This window comes from Macaca nemestrina, chromosome 18 (assembly GCF_043159975.1).
Source record: "Macaca nemestrina isolate mMacNem1 chromosome 18, mMacNem.hap1, whole genome shotgun sequence".
Taxonomy (NCBI): Eukaryota; Metazoa; Chordata; class Mammalia; order Primates; family Cercopithecidae; genus Macaca; species Macaca nemestrina.
The window spans coordinates 73,029,201-73,047,253 of record NC_092142.1 but is presented as its reverse complement, the minus strand read 5'-3'; the positions used below and the strand labels follow the sequence as shown (position 1 = coordinate 73,047,253).

General features: G+C 46.8%; 2 protein-coding genes and 1 long non-coding RNA gene across 8 annotated transcripts in view; 2 read left to right on the top strand and 1 right to left on the bottom strand.

The window, feature by feature from the left end:
• The window catches only part of LOC105491290 (ATP-dependent RNA helicase DDX19B), a 42,913-nt gene extending 42,278 nt beyond the window's left edge, over positions 1–635 (top strand). For all 6 annotated transcript variants that reach the window (XM_071084926.1, XM_071084924.1, XM_071084927.1 and 3 more), the window contains one exon: positions 333–635. In XM_071084926.1, coding sequence (XP_070941027.1) covers positions 333–394 — 62 coding nt within the window. In that variant the 3' untranslated portion in view covers positions 395–635. The remainder of the gene's footprint in view (positions 1–332) is intronic.
• Positions 336–13,024, bottom strand: LOC139359913 (uncharacterized). Its single transcript, XR_011616573.1, has 4 exons — positions 12,398–13,024; positions 5,160–5,264; positions 4,242–4,340; positions 336–772 (listed from the first exon to the last, which is right to left on the bottom strand). It is a non-coding gene; the product is annotated as an uncharacterized lncRNA (long non-coding RNA).
• A 42-nt stretch (positions 13,025–13,066) lies between these two features.
• LOC105491543 (DEAD-box helicase 19A) overlaps positions 13,067–18,053 on the top strand; it is a 32,521-nt gene continuing 27,534 nt past the window's right edge. Inside the window, exons 1-2 of the mRNA XM_071084931.1 lie at positions 13,067–13,233; positions 17,680–17,728. Of these exons, the coding sequence (XP_070941032.1) occupies positions 13,177–13,233; positions 17,680–17,728 (106 nt within the window). The 5' untranslated portion in view covers positions 13,067–13,176. The remainder of the gene's footprint in view (positions 13,234–17,679; positions 17,729–18,053) is intronic.

Below are 18,053 nucleotides of genomic sequence, written 5' to 3'. Positions count from 1 at the left end.
GTGCCCTTTACTAAGGAGGGTGGAGTGAGGAAAGGGGTAGGATCTTCTGTAGCCCCGAGAGAGGCTCTGTCCCTGGCACACTCCCCTCCTTTCTGACCATATGGCAGTTCTCAGGGCCACACCTGGAGACTTCAGGACCCAAGGACTCCAAGGACAGCTCCCCCATGACCGGGCTTTGGGGCGTGGGGCTCTGACTGTTGCTGTCAGTGACTAGGGGCCCTGCTGCCCCCTGCTCAGGCACCCAGAGCCTCTGGGGATGAATGAATGATTGCTGTGGCCCGGGGTGGGGCACATTCCTGGGCACGGTAGAGACCTGTGTATTTTTCCCCCAGATAAGAAGATAGAACGATTGGACACGGATGATTTGGATGAGATTGAGAAAATAGCCAACTGAGAAGCTCCACCAGCCACTGGTGCCAGCCCTGACACTGCCCCTGCACGGGAGACAAGTGCGTTCAGGGCACAGCCCCCAACATCACCCCAAGGACAACGGCATGAGTAGAGAGAAACTACCTACCTCACTTCAAATTATGTTTGGACTTGACAAAAATGTGTGCAAATGATGGGGGATGGTAGAAAAAAATTATTTACACAACCTTGGAAGATTAGGCATGAATACACAGAGATTTACCTTTTGGAAGTTTCATCTTTTAATTTGGCCAGTGTTTCCTTCATGCTAATCTAGATGCTGTGGCTGATTGCTTGCCTAGGATCTCCTGTGGCAGCCTCTGCTTATTCTCTGGCTTGGAGTGGATGGGCCAGCCTCCAGCTCCTGTGGAAGTAATGGAATAGCGGTGAAAAGGGAACACAGAGAGGGAGGCCTCCAGTAAGATAGGTGTGTAAGCCCAGCCATCATGTTTGGAATGGCATGAAGCAGCAGAGGCCTGAGAGCTGCTGCTTTGGACTTGGGGGTGGGACAGCTCACCTGAGTATTGCCAGCCCCCTGTCCTAATGCCCACAGCAGAAGGGGATTTGTTAAATAAGCACGGACCAAAATGCCAGCTTCTCTGACCTGTGTATATGGGTTTGTGTCACAGACTGTGACCTGTTCTTGGTGGGTGCAGTCTGTGTAGAGTGCACATCTGATTATTGGTGGGTCCCGTGCCTGTGCTTAAGCAAGTCCTGTAGAGAAGTCATCGTGGAGAATTAGTGGTGGCCCTAGCTTGCCACAAAACCTGGTCTCATGAGCATCTGCAACATCCTTTTTACATCCTTTATATCACCTTACCCCATAGTAGCCCCGAGCAAATGTGATCTGAGGTTTAGATCCTCAGTGAAAATTGTGGTTTCAAGTCTCTCATGGCTAGCCTCAAGGCAGTTCTAGATGTGGTCAGCAGTAATCACAAATTCTTGTTTTGTTTCCACACCCAGAAGGCAAGTTTTGTCAGAGCTGGGGAATAATTTCAGATATTTGACATATTGATTATAAAGGGCTTCTGAACGTCTGTGTTTACTGCCTTTGGAATACAAACAGGTGCAACTGAGGGACTAGCTGCACTACTGCCATTTGTCTGTCCAAGGCAAGAGTATCACCAAGGCCTTTGCTCCAGCCTTACTTGGCATCTTTGTGCAAGATAGAGCAAACAACAGTAATGGACACTTCTCATGCCTGGCCAAGGCTGTTGTACCTTGGCCAGGTACGACATGTTGTGTGTTGGTATCCACAAAATGATGGCAAAGATGAGAGGAACCTGAATTGCCAGAGCAATATGAAACCTGAGCCAAGAGGAGTACTCTGCAGTTCTTTGGCTTTCAGAGTGGCCACTTTCTCTAGAACCTGGAAGAAGAGTTTTATGTGCTAAGAACGATTGTGATCCTAGGTCTTCCTTGTAGGCATCTCTGTATTTAGGCCAGATCTGTCTCCTGGGAAGGGAAGGAGCCAATGTCAGCCTCCAGGTGATTTATTTAGTCTGACATTACAAAGAGACCAATAGACTGCCAATTCTACCACATTCCCCTGGGGGGTACTTGACTATGTAGTCTTCTCTATGCTTCTAGTCAACTCTGACACATCTTGGAATTCTTGTAAGAAAAGAAATTTTTATACTTTTTTCTCCTTCCCTGAGTCCTGTGGACCAACCCTGAAATACCAAAAACAAGGGCAATAATTAAAGAAGTATAGACTCTTTAGTAGGCCACAGGCAGAGCAGACCCCCACCTTCTCACAGCACATACAACCTCTCTACTGGTGTAGCCCCAAGTCTGAGACGGAAAGTGGGAAGTCGGGTGCTGCAGACTGTTTGAAAGCAGGAGGAATGGGAATCTGGTAGAAGCATAGGTCAACAGTTCTTGTTTTTTTGGAGATGGAATCTCACTCTGTCACCCAGGCTGGAGTGCCACAGCATGACCTCGGCTCACTACAACCTCCACCTCCCAGGTTCAAGCAATTCTCCTGCTTCAGCCACCTGAGTAGCTAGGACTACAGGTGCATGCCACCAAGCCTGGCTAATTTTTGTATTTTTAGTAGAGATGGGGTTTCATCATGTTGGCCAGGCTGGTCTCAAACTCCTGACCTCAAGTGATCCACCCACTTTGGCCTCCCAAAGTGCTAGGATTACAGGCATGAGCCACCGTGGCCAGCCAACAGTTCATAATCAGGGGTCTTGGACCTCTAAGAATTCACTGGATGGGTTTCATGGAGTCTATGAAATATATATGTATCGGGGGAAATTCACCTCCAATATTCAACATGGGTTCTTTTCTATTTCCCTAAGTGTCAGCTGGTCTGAGAAATAAAGGGAAAGAGTACAAAAGAGAGAAATTTTAAACCTGGGTGTCCAGGGGAGACATCACATGTTGGCAGGTTCTGTGATGCCCCCTGAGCCATAAAACCAGCAAGTTTTTATTAGTGATTTTCAAAAGGGGGGGGTGTGGGTCACAGAGTTCACATGCTTCAAAAGGTAATAAAATATCACAAAGCAAATGGAGGCAGGGCGAAATCACGACCACAGGATGGGGCGAAATTAAAATTGCTAATGAAGTTTCAGGCACACATTGTCATTGATAACATCTTATCTCCTGACAGGGATTGAGAGCAGACAACCTGTCTGACCAAAATTTATTAGGCGGGAATTTCCTCGTCCTAATAAGCCTGAGAGCAATATGGGAGACTGGGGCTTATTTCATCCCTTTGTCTACAACCATAAAAGACAGCCGTCCCCAAAGCGGCCATTTTAGAGGCCTCCCCTCAGGGACACATTCTCTTTCTCAGGGATGTTCCTTGCTGAGAAAAAGAATTCAGCAATATTTCTCCTATTTGCTTTTGAAAGAAGAGAAATAGGCCGGGCGCGGTGGCTCAAGCCTGTAATCCTAGCACTTTGGGAGGCCGAGGTGGGCGGATCATGAGGTCAGGAGATTGAGACCATCCTGGCTAACACGGTGAAACCCCGTCTCTACTAAAAAATACAAAAAAAAAAACTAGCTGGGCGAGGTGGCAGGCGCCTGTAGTCCCAGCTGCTCAGGAGGCTGAGGCAGGAGAATGGCATGAACCTGGGAGGCGGAGCTTGCAGTGAGCTGAGATCCGGCCACTGCACTCCAGCCTGGGTGACAGAGCGAGACTCCATCTCAAAAAAAAAAAAAAAAAAAAAGAAAGAAAGAAGAGAAATATGGCTCTGTTCTGCCCGGCTCACAGCAAGTCAGAATTTAAAGTTATTTGCCCTTGTTCCCTGAACATTGCTGTCATCCTCTTCTTTTTTCAAGGTGCCCAGATTTCATATCGTTCAAACACACATGCTTTACAAACAATTTGTGCAGTTAACGCAATCATCACAGGGTCCTGAGGCAACATACATCCTCCTCAGCTTACGAAGATGATAGGATTAAGAGATTAAAGACAGGCATAGGAAATAACAAGGGTATTGATTGGGGAAGTGATTAAGTGTCCATGAAATCTTCACAATTTATGTTCAGAGACTGCAGTAAAGATAGGCATAAGAAATTATAAAAGTACTAATTTGGGGAACTAACAAATGTCCATGAAATTTTCACAATTTATGTTCTGCCATGGCTTCAGCTGGACCCTCCGTTCGGGGTCCCTGACTTCCTGCAACGTATGTGCAGTAGTTTGACTTTAAATGTATTTTCCTGGCTGGGCACAGTGGCTCACGCCTGTAATCCCAGCACTTTGGGATGCCAAGGTGGGCGGATCACCTGAGGTCGGAAGTTTGAGACCAGCCTGACCCACATGGCGAAACCCCATCTCTACTAAAAATACAAACTTAGCCACGCTTTGTGGCACATACCTATAATCCAAGCTACTTGGTAAGGCTGAGGCAGGAGAATCGCTTGAACCTAGGAGGCAGAGGTTGCAATGAGCTGAGATCGCGCCGTTGCACTCCAGCCTGGGAAACAAGAGCAAAACTCCATCTCAAAAACAAAAACAACAACAACAAAAATAATAAATGTATTTTCCTGGGGAGACTCCCAAAATAGTACATGTCTTTTAAAAAGGTAAGTCCCACTGTTGCGGATGGTTCTGGCATGTCACCCCAGCATTACTACAGGTCATATTTCTTCCTTATTCCTTCCATATTCATTCCTGACAGTGCCTAGCTCCCAGGGCCATAGCTGCCTCTGTGACCTTGTGTAGCCTAGAGCCAACAGTGATGTAAATCTGCATTGAGCTTGGTGAGCTTTGGTCCCCAGGGATTCTTTTACTGATTTTAGTAAGTACCTATATATGAAATGATAGCTGGGTGGGTTGACTCATGCCTGTAATCCCAGCACTTTGGGAGGCTGAGGCAGGAGTACTGCTTGAGCCCTAGAGTTCAATACCAGCCTGGGTAACAAAGTGAGACCCTGTCTCCACAAAATACTTTTAAAAATTAGCCAGACATGGTAGTTCATGCCTGGAGTCCCAGCTACTGGGGAGGCTGAGGCAGGCAGATTGCCTGAGCCCAGGAATTCAAAGCTTGAGTAAGTTATGATTGTGCTGTTGCACTCCAGCCTGGATGGCAGAACAAGACTCTGACTCAAAACAAGAGAAAAAAACACCAGGAGCAGTGGCTCATGCCTGTAATCCCAGCACTTTGGGATGCCAAGGCGGGCAAATCACCTGAGGTCAGGAGTTTGAGACCAGCCTGGCCAACATGGTGAAACTCCACCTCTACTAAAAATACAAAAATTAGCTGGGTGTGGTAGTACATGCCTGTAATACCCACCTACTTGGGAGGCTGAAGCAGGAGAATCACAGGAACCCGGAGGCGCAGGTTGCAGTGAGCCGAGATCTCACCACTGTACTCCAGCCTGGGCAACAGAGTGAGACTCTGTCTCAAAAAAAAAAAAAAAAAAAAGAAAGGAAAAAAGAAATGATAAACTGTTCTAGAACAGAGAAACCTGGGAAAAGGAATTTTTGGCCCAATGGAAAATTCTGGATATATTCATTATCTATAAATAATGCATGTTATTATTTTTCTTGAGTGTCATTCATTGGCTATATGCCTAAGAACTAATTGTTGATGTATTCTTGTTAATTGATGATTAACCTGAATTGAGGATTAACATGAAGATTAATAATAATTCATGTTAATTGAACTTAATTATGAAGTTTTCATATTACCAAGAAATCATTAATGAGTATGAGAAGGAAACAGCCGGGTGCAGAGTGTCACACCTATAATCCCAGCTACTTGGGAGGCTGAGGCAGGAGGATCACTGGAACCCAGGAGTTCAAGACCATTCTGGGCAAAGAGCAAGATCTTGTTTCTTAAAAAGTTTAAAAAAGAAAATTAAGCCAGGCACAGTGGCTCACTCCTGTAATCCCAGCACTCTGAGAGGCCAAGGCAGATGGACTGCTTGAGGCCAAGGGTTTGAGACCAGCCTGGGCAACATAGTAAGACCCCATCTATAAAAAATAAAAAATTACAAAAGAATTAGCCAAGTGTGGTGGCGCATGCCTTTAGTCCCAGCTATCCAGGAGGCTGAGGTGGGAGGATCACCTGAGCCAGGGGGGTTGAGGCTGCAGTGAGACATGCTCCATGCTACTGCACTCCAGCCTGGGCAACAGAGCAAGACCCTATCTCCTGAAAAAGAAGGTAGGAGAAACAGCAGTATGTTTTTGGTTGCTGGTATTTGGGTATTTTTGTTTTAACAAGGCTAATGTCGTAAAGTTTAGCATTCAGTGCATTGGGATTGCCCATGGCTGAGCTCTATAGTCATTCTGAACTGGCGTGGTGGAGGTGCTCATGGTCACATTGGTTGAAGTTTTCTGAAATCTGTAATGTGTAAACCTATTTGGGTCTGTAAGTTATCTTTGAGCTTAGATGAAATTCACTGTGAATGCTCTGCAAAGCAAAGCAAGTTTTCCATTGATATGTAGATCACTGTCCCAGTGTTGGACTGAAATGCTTAGTTCAGCAGTTTTTACAGTAATGCTGTAAATCACAGCTTTCCAGTGAATATTGTAAATGCAAAGAATTCACCATGAGGTGGGTTTTGTGCAATTTTTCACACATAGAACTTATCAGTATTAATGCTATAATATCACAGTCACCAGTGAGTCACTCCATCCTTGTTCAGGTCAGAAGAAATACAAGCAGGAGAAGCTGAAGCCACAGTAACAGCTGGTGGTGGATTGGAAGCATCAGGAGCCCAAGCAAGATGTATCTTCCCAATAAGCAGGACATCCTACATGGATCTAGAATGCATACATTAGGGATCCATTTGCAATATGTCAAGTTTGGTGTCAAGCACTTTCTATTTTTGTTGTTGTTGAGATGGAGTCTTGCTCTGTTGCCAGGCTGTAGTGCAGTGGTGCCGTCTCAGCTCTCTGCAACCTCTGCCTCCCAGGCTCAAGCAATTCTTGTGCCTCAGCCTCCTGAATTACTGGGACCACAGGTGCCACCACGCCTGGGTAATTGTTGTATTTTTAGTAGAGATGGGATTTCACCCTGTTGGCCAAGGTCTTGATCTTCTGACCTCAAGGGATCCACCTGCCTCAGCCTCCCAAAGCAATGGGATTATAGGCGTGAGCCACCATACATGGCTAATTTTTGTATTTTTAGTAGAGACGGGGTTTCACCATGTTAGCCAGGCTGGTCTCGAACTCCTGGCCTCAAGCGAGCAACTCACCTCAGCCTCCCAAAGTGCTGGGATTACAGCTGTGAGCCACCATGCCCAGCCAGGTTCGTTAATTTCTATAGCAAGTAGGATTATGCCAGAGGAACAAATTAAATATTTTACTTCATCTGATTTTTTTTTTTTATCTTTCTCTGCCTTTGAAAAACTCTGACTTTGTATTTAACATCAATGGAAAGGATAACTTCAGAAAAAGCTGCAGTACTTCTAGTCTCATGGACCGTTCTTCACTGTCTCATGGACCCACACTTCACTGACCATTTCAAGACTTTCACTCACCTCATAATTCCAACCCTATCATCCCTCTCAGGTGTCAGTAAATAAGCTCCTTACTCTAAGAAAATGGCTAACATACAGAAACTCCCTCAACCTTCCACCACCAGAACTTCCTCCATGAGCACCGGTCCTTCCCTCTCCCTCCTGTTTCAATGAGAGATCCCTGTTATCTAAATTTCTCAGCTGGGTGAGATTACATCTAATCTCAGCAACTTCGGGAGGCCAAGGCAGGAGGATCCCTTGAACCCAGAAGTTTGACACCAGCCTGGGCGACACAGGGAGACCTCATCTCTACAAAAAATAATTAAAAATTAGCCAGGTGTGGTGGCTCATGCCTGTAGTCTCAGCTACTTGGGAGGCTGAGGCAGGAGAATCACTTGACCCCAGGAGTTTGAGGCTGCAGTAAGCCGTGACTGCACCATTGCACTCCAGCTTGGGTAACAAAATTAGACCCTGCCTTTAAAAAAAAAAAATTAAAAAAATATATATATATGCACATTTTTCTGCCAATCCACCAAATTCCCTCTCCTGGCTTTTAAGAACTTGCTCTGTCAACTCTCCCCTCATATTTGCTACCTCTCTCACCCCAACAGCTCTTTCTCATTGATATTTTAACATGTTCATACTTGACAGCTCTTTACAATTCAACCCTCTATTCCTCATCTTTCAGCCTAACATGTCTCCTAATGGCAGAAAGTCTTGTAAGGTGGTACACAGAGTCCCATTCCTCATCCCTCTGCAGTCTTGACTTCTGCTCCACCACTCCCCTGAAATAGCCTTCATGAAAGACACTGATGACCTACATGTTCCAAATCCGAACCCAAATCCGAAAACCACTTTTTTTTGAGATGGGAGTCTCACTTTGTTGCCCAGGCTGGAGTGCAGTGGCATAGTCACAGTTTACTGCAGCCTTGAACTCCAAGCTCAAGTGATCCTCCTGCCTCAGCCTCCCTAGTAGCTGTGGCTACAGATGCATGCAACCACACTCAGCTTAAAAGCTACATTTTAATCCCTGTTGTATTTGCCTTCTCAGCAGCATTTAACTCTATCAACTGTCTCTTCCTCTGGCCACTCTTCTGGGGAGGAAAGTGACACAAACTTTGCTTCCTGGTCTTCTCTCTACCACTTCAGTCTCCTTGGCAGACCCCTCCTTTATTCACCTCCTAAATGGGCCTGTTCCTCATGGCTGTATTCTGGGTTAGTTCTCTTTCCATGCCAGAGGCAACGCTGTTTATTCCTATGGCTTTGTCTGCTGGTGACACCCAAATCTATACCAAGACCTGATCCTTGAGCTCCAGGGTCATGGAAACAAAAGCACACATGGCACTTGAACTTGGGGTGTCTTCTATGAGTCCTGTCCTCGTGTCTAACATTGAACATATGCCACTACCAAGCACCACCACTCAAAAAACCCAGGTTCTGCTCTCAGCTCTTCCTCTAACTTCCCCTCACAAAATGGTACTGCAATTGCCTGTTACTCAAGCCAGAAGCCTGGGGTTCGTCATAAATCTTCCTGCCCTGCCCTGCATATAAAACTGTCCTTTTATATCAGTTTTACATATAAAACTGTTTTACATATAAAACTGTCCTTTTATATCAGTTATCCACTGCTGTGTTGCAAATTGCCCCAAAACAATGGCTTAAGACAACAGCCTTTCTCACAATTCTGAGTTGTCTGGAAAGCTCTGCTGGTCTCTCCCAGCCTGGCTGAAGCAGCTGTCTTATCCCAGCTAGTGTCTGAACTCAGCTAGGGCTGCTAGGCCTCTCCATGTGGCCTTTCATCTTCACAGTATGGTGGATGGTCTCTGGGCTCCTCCTCTTTTTTTTCCCAGATAGAGTCTCACTCTGTTGCCCAGGCTGGAGTGTAGTGGTGTGATCTCGGCTCACTGCAACCTCTGCTTCCCCAGTTCAAGTGTTTCTCCTGCCTCAGCCTGCCCAGTAGCTGGGATTACAGGTGCCCAACACCATGCCCGGCTTTTTTTTTTTTTTTTTTTTTTTGTATTTTTACTAGAGACAGGGTTTCATCATGTTGGTCAGGCTGGTTTCGAACTCCTGACCTTGTGATCTGGTTTCTGGGCTCCTTCTAAGAGGAAAGAGCAGAAGCTGCAAGGTCTGTTGAGGCCTGGGCTCAGAACTCTCCCAGTGCCACTTCTGTCACATTTTTTGGTGAAAGCTAACTACAGGGCCAGCCCAGAACCCACAGGTGGGGAAATAAACCTCATATCCTGGTGAGGGAAGCTATGAAGTATCTGTGGCCATCCTTCATAACTATAATTCTACCATCTATTTGGTAAAACCAAACAAAATTGTTACTCTTTGGCCATTTTTGGCCTAAGAAGCAGCACTTTTATATGGCTCAATCCAATACTTTTGGCTGGGCGTAGTGGCTCATGCCTGTAATCCCAGCACTTTGGAAGGCCAAGGTGGGTGGATCACCTGAAGTCCGGTTCAAGACCAGCCTGGACAACATGGTGAAACCCTGTCTCTACTAAAAATACAAAAATTAGCTGGGCGTGGTGGCGCATGCCTGTAATCCCAGCTACTCGGGGGGCTGAGGCACAAAAATTGCTTGAACCCGGGAGGTGGAGGTTGCAGTGAGCTGAGATCGCACCACTGCACTCCAGCCTGGGCGACAGAGCAAGACTCTGTCTGGAAAAAAAAAAAAAAAATTTAATAGTTTGGAGTTTGTTTTTTATAGAGACAGGGGTCTCACTATGTTGCTCAGGGTGGTCTCAAACTCCTGGCCTCAAGTGATCTTTCCGCCTTGGCCTCCCAAAGTGCTGGGATTACACGTCAGTCACCCTGTGTAGCCTCAATCTAATACTTCCTGAATTCACCCTGGTATGGATCACTGTGGTCATCTGGTCTACTACACTAGCTTCCTAGCAGTTGCCTATGCCTCCACTGAGGTTTTCCTGCAGTTCTTTTGTCTCACAACAGCCAGTAAGATATTTGCCACCTTTGAGTGTGATTACCCCACTCCTGCTGAAGACTCCCAATTCGTTTACATTTTTCCTAAGTGGCATGTGAGGCCCTCCAGATCAGGCACCTACTTAACTCACCCATTCCATTTGCTTCCCAGCTCATACCCTCTGCTCCACCTCCACTATTGCTGGACTTTCCTCAAGTTCCCTTGTACCCCTTTCCAGTCAATCCTACTCATCCTATCTCATCCCCAGGCAGCCACTGTTCTGATTTCTATCTCTATAGATTAGATATACCTGTTTTGGGCTTATATGAATGGAATCATGCAATATGTACTCTTTTTGTACCTGGGTTCTTTCACGCAATATAATGTCTATGAGATGTCAAATCTCTCCACTTGATCTTGGCCAAGAGGGCGAGAAGTGATGAGATGTCAAATCTCTCATCCATGTTACTGCATGTATTTCATTCCTTTTTATTATTATTTTTTGAGACAGAGTCCTGCTCTGTCACCCAGGCTGGAGTGCAGTGGCGCAATCTTGGCTCCCGCAACCTCCGCATACCGGGTTCAAGTGATTCTCCTGCCTCAGCCATTCCTGAGTAGCTGGGATTACAGGTGCACCCCACCACGCCCGGCTAATTTTCTTTTTTTTTTTGAGACAGGGTCTTCCTCTGTCACCTAGGCTGGAGTGCAGTGGCGCAATCTCAGCTCACTGCAAGCTCTGCCTCCTGGGTTCACACCATTCTCCTGCCTCAGCCTCCCGAGTCGCTGGGACTACAGGCACCTGCCACCACACCCGGCTAATTTTGTTTTTGTATCTTTAGTAGAGACAGGGTTTCACTGTGTTAGCCAGGCTGGTCTCGATCTCCTGACCTCAGGTGATCCACCCGCCTTGGCCTCCCAAAGTGCTGGGGTTATAGGCGTGAGCCACCGCGCCTTGCCCTTTTTTTGATTTTTAATCAACATTATTGAGAGGTATAATTTATATACAATATTTTAAATACATAAGTTCTCATATAAAAATTAGCCAGGGGTGGTGGCGTACTGCTATAGTCCCAGCTACCGGGGAGCTGAGGTAGGAGGATCACTTGAGTCTGGGAGATCAAGGCTGCAGTGAGCTGTGAACATGCCACTGCATTCTAGCCTAGGTGACACAGCGAGACCCTGTCTCAAAAAACAAAAACAGTTATTCTTCCTTGGGAACTGCTTATAAAAAAGAAAAAGCAGGCCAGGCACTGTGGCTCACACCTATAATCCCAGCACTTTGGGAGGCCCAGGCAGGCAAGGCCTCCTGGCCTTGAGCTCAGGAGTTCAAGGACAGCCTAGCCTATGCGGTGAAACCCCATCTCTACTAAAAATACAAACATTATCCGGGTGTGGTGGTGTGTGCCTGTAATCCCAGCTACTTGGAAGGCTGAGGCAGGAGAATCGCTTGAACCCAGGAGGCAGAGGTTGTAGTGAGCCAAGACCCCGCCCAGCCTGGGTAACATCTATAAATAATAGTTCCATGAGTTTAGAAATACAAAGTAGCATGACTTAACAAACTTACACATCTATGTAACCAGGCACCAATTAAGATACAGAATAATTCTATCACCGAGGAAGTTTCCTTGTGTCTGGCCCAAACAAACATCCTTCTCCACAGGTAAGCTCTGTTAGTTTTTATCACCATAGATTTCATTTGTCCTATTCTTGAATCTCATATAGATTATACAGTATGTATTTGGTGGTCCTTCAACATAATGACCAGGTGTGGTGGCTCATGCCTGTGATCCCAACACTTTGACAGGCCAAGGAAGGGGGATCTCTGGAATTCAGGAGTTGGAGAGCAGCCTGAACAATATAATGAAGACCCCCGTCTCTGCAAAAAGTTTACAAGTTAACCGGGCGTGCTGGTGCGGGCCTGTGGGCCAGCTACCTGGGAGGCTGAGGTGGGAGGTCAAGGCTGCAGTGAGTGATTGCACCACTGCATTCCAGCCTGGGTGACACAATGAGACTCTGTCTCAAAAAAAAATTAAAAAAAAAAAAAAAAGAGAAAACGCATTGTGTGTTGTATTTATTGGATGATGGAATTATGGGGTTTACGGGCCTTCTGTTGCGTTTTGATTTTTGTTTTCTTACCTGTTATCGCGTTCTTAACAGTAGGCATCATATAGTATTCCCATGGAACTTTCCTTTGTTTAAAGCCTTACAGTTTGGAGACTTACACATTTAAGGTGAGATGTGACAGGCTTAAAAATAAACTTTGGAGGCCGGGCGTGGTGGCTACCGCCTTTAATCCCAGCACTTTGGGAGGCTGAGGCGGGAGGATCACGAGGTCAGCAGTTGGAGACCAGCCTGGTCATCATGGTGAAACCCCGTCTCTTACTAAAAATACAAAAATTAGTCGGGCGTGGTGGCGGGCGCCTGTAATCCCAGACAGTCGGGAGACTGAGGTAGGAGAATAGCTTGAACCTGGGAGGCGGAGGTTGCAGTGAGCCGAGATCGCGCCACTGCACTCCAGCCTGGGACAGGGCGAGACTCCGTCTCAAAAAAATAAATAAATAAAAAATAAAATAAACGTTGGGTTATTTCAATGTGAAGTAAGGCAATAAACAGAGGGCTAACAGTTCCACTTCGTAGAGCTCAGGAGTTTTAAAAAGCGAGGAGGCCGCGTCCTGGAAGGGTGAGCAAAAAGCCTCCCTTTGAGGTTTGCGCACAAAGGGAGAGGCCAGTCCAGAGAGACCCAGCGCCGCGCAGAATGATGATGTCGCACGCCGGGTGGGAACTGACGTCACCTGTGCTCACCGCCGCTTCCGGTCCGCGTGAGGTGCATTCTCGCGCCGGTGGCGGGCTTGGGGCCGGCGTTGCGACGTGGTGCGGCGCATATTTTCACAAGTGTGTCGCCCTTGGTCTGGACTATGGCCACCGACTCTTGGGCCCTGGCGGTGGACGAGCAGGAAGCGGCTGTCAAGTCGGTCAGTGGCTTCATCTCCAGGCGGGGAGGACGTAGCAGGGGCCCAGGCGAAACCTGCCTAAAGCACAGGGAGCTCCCCGGGTTGGGGAGGCTCCTGGGCAACGCGCTGCTAGAGTTTGCTGGGGCAGTCACTTGCCCTTGATTTGCTCTTAGAGCTAAAGAGACCAGTGTCGAGCTTTTTATCTCCATATGGGCTGGTTAAGGACTTCATCCTTTGGTATATCCACCCCACTATGCATGCTGTCATTCCTCTATTGACCTCCTCGGTGACGATTATAAGGAAAGCCAAGTTTAGATGCTGATTCTCATTTTCATTATGCGACTGTTCTTCGCATGTTTCTGTGCTACTCTGTATTTAACATTTCTTAGATCCATGCTTAACGTGGTTGGCAGTTTGTAGCTCTTTGTAGAATAACAGATTCACTTTTAGATGTAATACCTCAATCTGCAGATGTTGGAAGGAGGCACTACAAATTGTTTCATTGATGTTTAAAGTGACACTTAGTTTCATATACTTGTTCTTTAAGTAATGAATATTCATTCAACTGGAATGTAATTACAGCATACACCGTGGCTTTCTGTTCTTATATCTAAGACCTAAGCTTTAGGTTTGTTTAGTGATAATGGACTGGTTTTTTTTTGTTGTTGTTGTTGTTTTTGTTTGAGGCGGAGTTTTGCTCTTGTTGCCCAGGCTGGAGTGCAGTGGCGTCATCTCGGCTCACCACAACCTCCACCTCCCGGGTTCAAGCGATTCTCCTGCCTTAGCCTCCTGAGTAGCTGGGATTACAGGCACGCGCCACCACGACTGGCTAATTTTGTATTTTTAGTAGAGACGGAGTTTCTCCATGTTGGTCAGGCTGGTCTTGAACTCCCGACCTCTGGTGATCCGCCCACCTCGGCCTCCCAAAGGGCTGGGATTACAGCCGTGAGCCACCACACCTAGGCGGTATGGGGATGTTTGAGAGGGCTATTGACAGAATTAGACAAGGCTGGCAAGGATTTACTGAACTACAGAGAACAGAATATGTTACAAGTGATGGCTAATAGAAATATCGGTGTAGAAGTTATTCTGGGCTGGGCGTGGTGGCTCACGCCTGTAATCCCAGCACTTTGGGAGGCCGAGGCCGGCGGATCACGAGGTCAGGAGATCGAGACCATCCTGGCGAACACGGTGAAACCCCGTCTCTACTAAAAAAAATACAAAAAAATTAGCCGGGCGTGGTGGCAGGCGCCTGTAGTCCCAGCTTCCCGGGAGGCTGAGGCAGGAGAATGGCGTGAACCTGGGAGGTGGCCGAGCTTGCAGTGAGCGGAGATTGTGCCACTGCACTCCAGCCTGGGCGACAGAGCGAGACTCTGTCTCAAAAAAAAAAAAAGTTATTCTGATAGATAGAGGGCCTATATGTTGGGCAGTGGAAGTGAAAATGAGGGGATGGATATAAGATACAAAGATAGAATGGGTAGGACTTGCTAACATAATAAAGGAGAGAAGGGAGATAAAGCGAAAGGTTTCTGTTTTCAACTTGGATCCTATTGGTATTACTAACGTTCCAATAACAGGAATACGAAAGTGGGAGGAAGGGCAGATTTGATAAAATGGTGAAGGCAGCCGGGCGTGGTGGCACCCACCTGTGATCCCAGCACTTTGGGAGGCCGGGGCGGGCAGATCAGTCGAGGTCAAGAGTTTGATACCAGCCTGGCCAACATAGCGAAACCCTGTCTCTACTAAAAATACAAAAGTTAGCCAGGCATGGTAGCAGGCGCCTGTAATCCCAGCTACTCAGAAGGCTGAGGCACGAGAATTGCTTGAACCTGGGAGGTGGAGGTTGCAGTGAATCGAGATCACGCCACTGCACTCCAGCCCGGGCTACTGAGTGAGACTCTGTCTCAAAAAGAAAAAAAAAAAAGAATGGTGAAGGCTGGGCACGGTGGCTCACACCTGTAATCCTAGCACTTTGGGAGACTGAGGCAGGCAGATCAGTTGAACCCAGGAGTTCAAGACCAGTGTGGGCAACATGGTGAAACCCCATTTCTACAAAAATACAAAAAATAAATTAGCTGGGCGTGGTGGTGGCGCACTCCTGTGGTCCCCGTTACTCAGGATGCTGAGATGGGAGGATCACCTGAGCCTAGGGAGGTTGAGGCTACAGTGAGCTGTGATCACACCACTGCACTCCAGCATGGGCAACAGTGAGACCCTGTTTCAAAAAAAGAAAAAAGGGAATGGTGAGTTCAGGTTTGGCTGTTCTGAGTTTAAAATAAGGAGACATCTTGGTAAGTACCTGTTGTGGGAGTCCCCAGGAGATGCCAGGTTTGACGATTTGTTAGGAGAGCTCACAGGCTCAGTATGTAGTTGTACTCACAGCTATGATTTATTATAGTGAAAAGATACAAAGCAAAATTAGTGGAAGAAAAAGGCTCATGGGCTAAGTCCAGAGGAAACCAGGCAAACTTCCAAGTTATCTCCCAATGGAGTCCACAGAGTGTGCTTAATTCTTCCGGTAGCAAATTGTAACAGCACGTATGAGGTGGTGTCAGGGAAGCTTGTTAGAGACTACTTGAGGCTTTTATTGGGGGCCTGTCATATAGTCACCCTGTGCCTGGCTTGTACCAGAATTCCAGACTTCCAGAAGGAATGCAGGTGGTTAGCATAAATTCCATGTTTTTACAAACAGTTGAGGCAGACTGACCCCCTCTTATCAGTTCTAGGAATGATGGGAACCTTCCCAAAGTCCAAGTTCTCAGGTGACAGCCAAGGGCCAGCCTTGCAAATAGGCTTTCCTAAGGAGAGTGGTCAGGCCTGCTGTGTTCTTTTCTGCATGGTAGCCATCAGGCATTTGGAAATACAGCACTGGAATTCAGGGGAAGGAGCAGGTCAGAGGTATAAAACCAGCAGTTTCCACAAAGAAATTACAAAGCATTATCAAGAGCATGGGCCTTGTACTCTGGAGTTTAAAATCTAGCATTTGGCCGGGCGCGGTGGCTCAAGCCTGTAATCCCAGCACTTTGGGAGGCCGAGACGGGCGGATCACGAGGCCAGGAGATCGAGACCATCCTGGCTAACACAGTGAAACCCCGTCTCTACTAAAAAAATACAAAAAACTAGCCGGGCGAGGTGGCGGGCGCCTATAGTCCCAGCTACTCGGGAGGCTGAGGCAGGAGAATGACGTAAACCCGGGAGGCGGAGCTTGCAGTGAGCTGAGATCCGGCCACTGTACTCCAGCCCGGGCGACAGAGTGAGACTCCGTCTCAAAAAAAAAAAAAAAAAATCTAGCATTTAGCATCAGATCTACTCTGAAAGACAGATAATTGGTTTCAAACCTTGTGAAATCTGTGACCCTAACCTAGCTGTGATATGAATATCACAAATACAGGCCTAAACATACTTGGTGTCTGCTTCTAAGCATTCAGCTTATCAGAAGGCTGGTGTAAATAAATGCTTCCTAATAGTTGAAGAATACCTGTTTTTTCACCACTTAGACTTGTGTACCTTCACTTAATAAATGATTCATGGTCTTAGGTTATCATGTGGCTCTGCTCTCTGGAGTAGAGAAAACCAATGAAAGTGACAGAAGAGGCTGGGCGCGGTGGCTCACGCCTATAATCCCAGCACTTTGGGAGGCCGAGGCGGGCGGATCACAAGGTCAGGAGATCGAGACCACGGTGAAACCCCGTCTCTACTAAAAATACAAAAAAATTAGCCGGGCGCGGTTGTGGGCGCCTGTAGTCCCAGCTACTCGGGAGGCTGAGGCAGGAGAATGGCGTGAACCCGGGAGGCGGAGCTTGCAGTGAGCCGAGATCGCGCCACTGCACTCCAGCCTGGGCGACAGAGCAAGACTCCGTCTCAAAAAAAAAAAAAAAAAAAAAAAGAAAATGACAGAAGAAGGCTGGGTGCAGTGACTCACACTTGTAATCCCAGTGCTTTGGAGGCCAGGGTGGGAGGATTGCTTGAGCCCAGGAGTTCGAGTTTGAGTTCGAGTAGGCATGGTGGTCTACACCCTGTGGTCTCAGCTACTAGGGAGGCTGAGGTGGGAGGATCGCTAGAACCCAGGAGGTTGAGGCCACAGTGAGCCATGATTGTGCTGCTGCACTCCAGCCTAGGTTACAGAGTGAGACCTTGTTTCAGAAAATAAATAAATAGAAAAAAAAAAAAAAGAAAAAGAAAAAACTTGAGTTGGGAGATTTAAGCAGAGTTTGAGGTTTTCTGAAACTTTCCCCCCAACCATTATATTTAGGCCACCCCTCGCCTTGTTTGAAGGCTGTTGAAGATGTTTGAAATGATGGTTTCACACAGACATTCAGCAGTTCTACTTTGAGGGAACAAACCAATTCCCTCAATACTGGTGCTGAAAGTTTCAGACTAGACTTTTACTGAAAGTTTCTCTTTTCTTAGGGACCTTCCTTTTATTGGATCCTTTGCTTAACCCTGTTTTCTTTTATTCCTATTCAGATGACCAATTTGCAGATCAAGGAAGAGAAAGTCAAAGCAGATACCAATGGTGAGTCACTAGTAACTACAAGCTAGAAAAGAGTTCCATGTGGGCCGCTGCTTTGCACTCATAGCTGCATTGTACAAAGAGCTGTTGTTTGGTGTAACCGTTAGCTGTTTACAAGCCAGTACATTAGATTTTGTTACTGAAGGGATATGTCAATTTTCCAAAGTTTATCCTTTGACTTCTTAAAATTAAGAGTCTCTCTATTGGACTGTACTGTTACTGTTCATTTGATAATATTTTGGCTAATTATTTATTTATTTTGTTTGAGACGGAGTCTCGCTTTGTTGCCCAGGCTGGAGTGCAGTGGTGCAATCTCGGCTCACTGTAG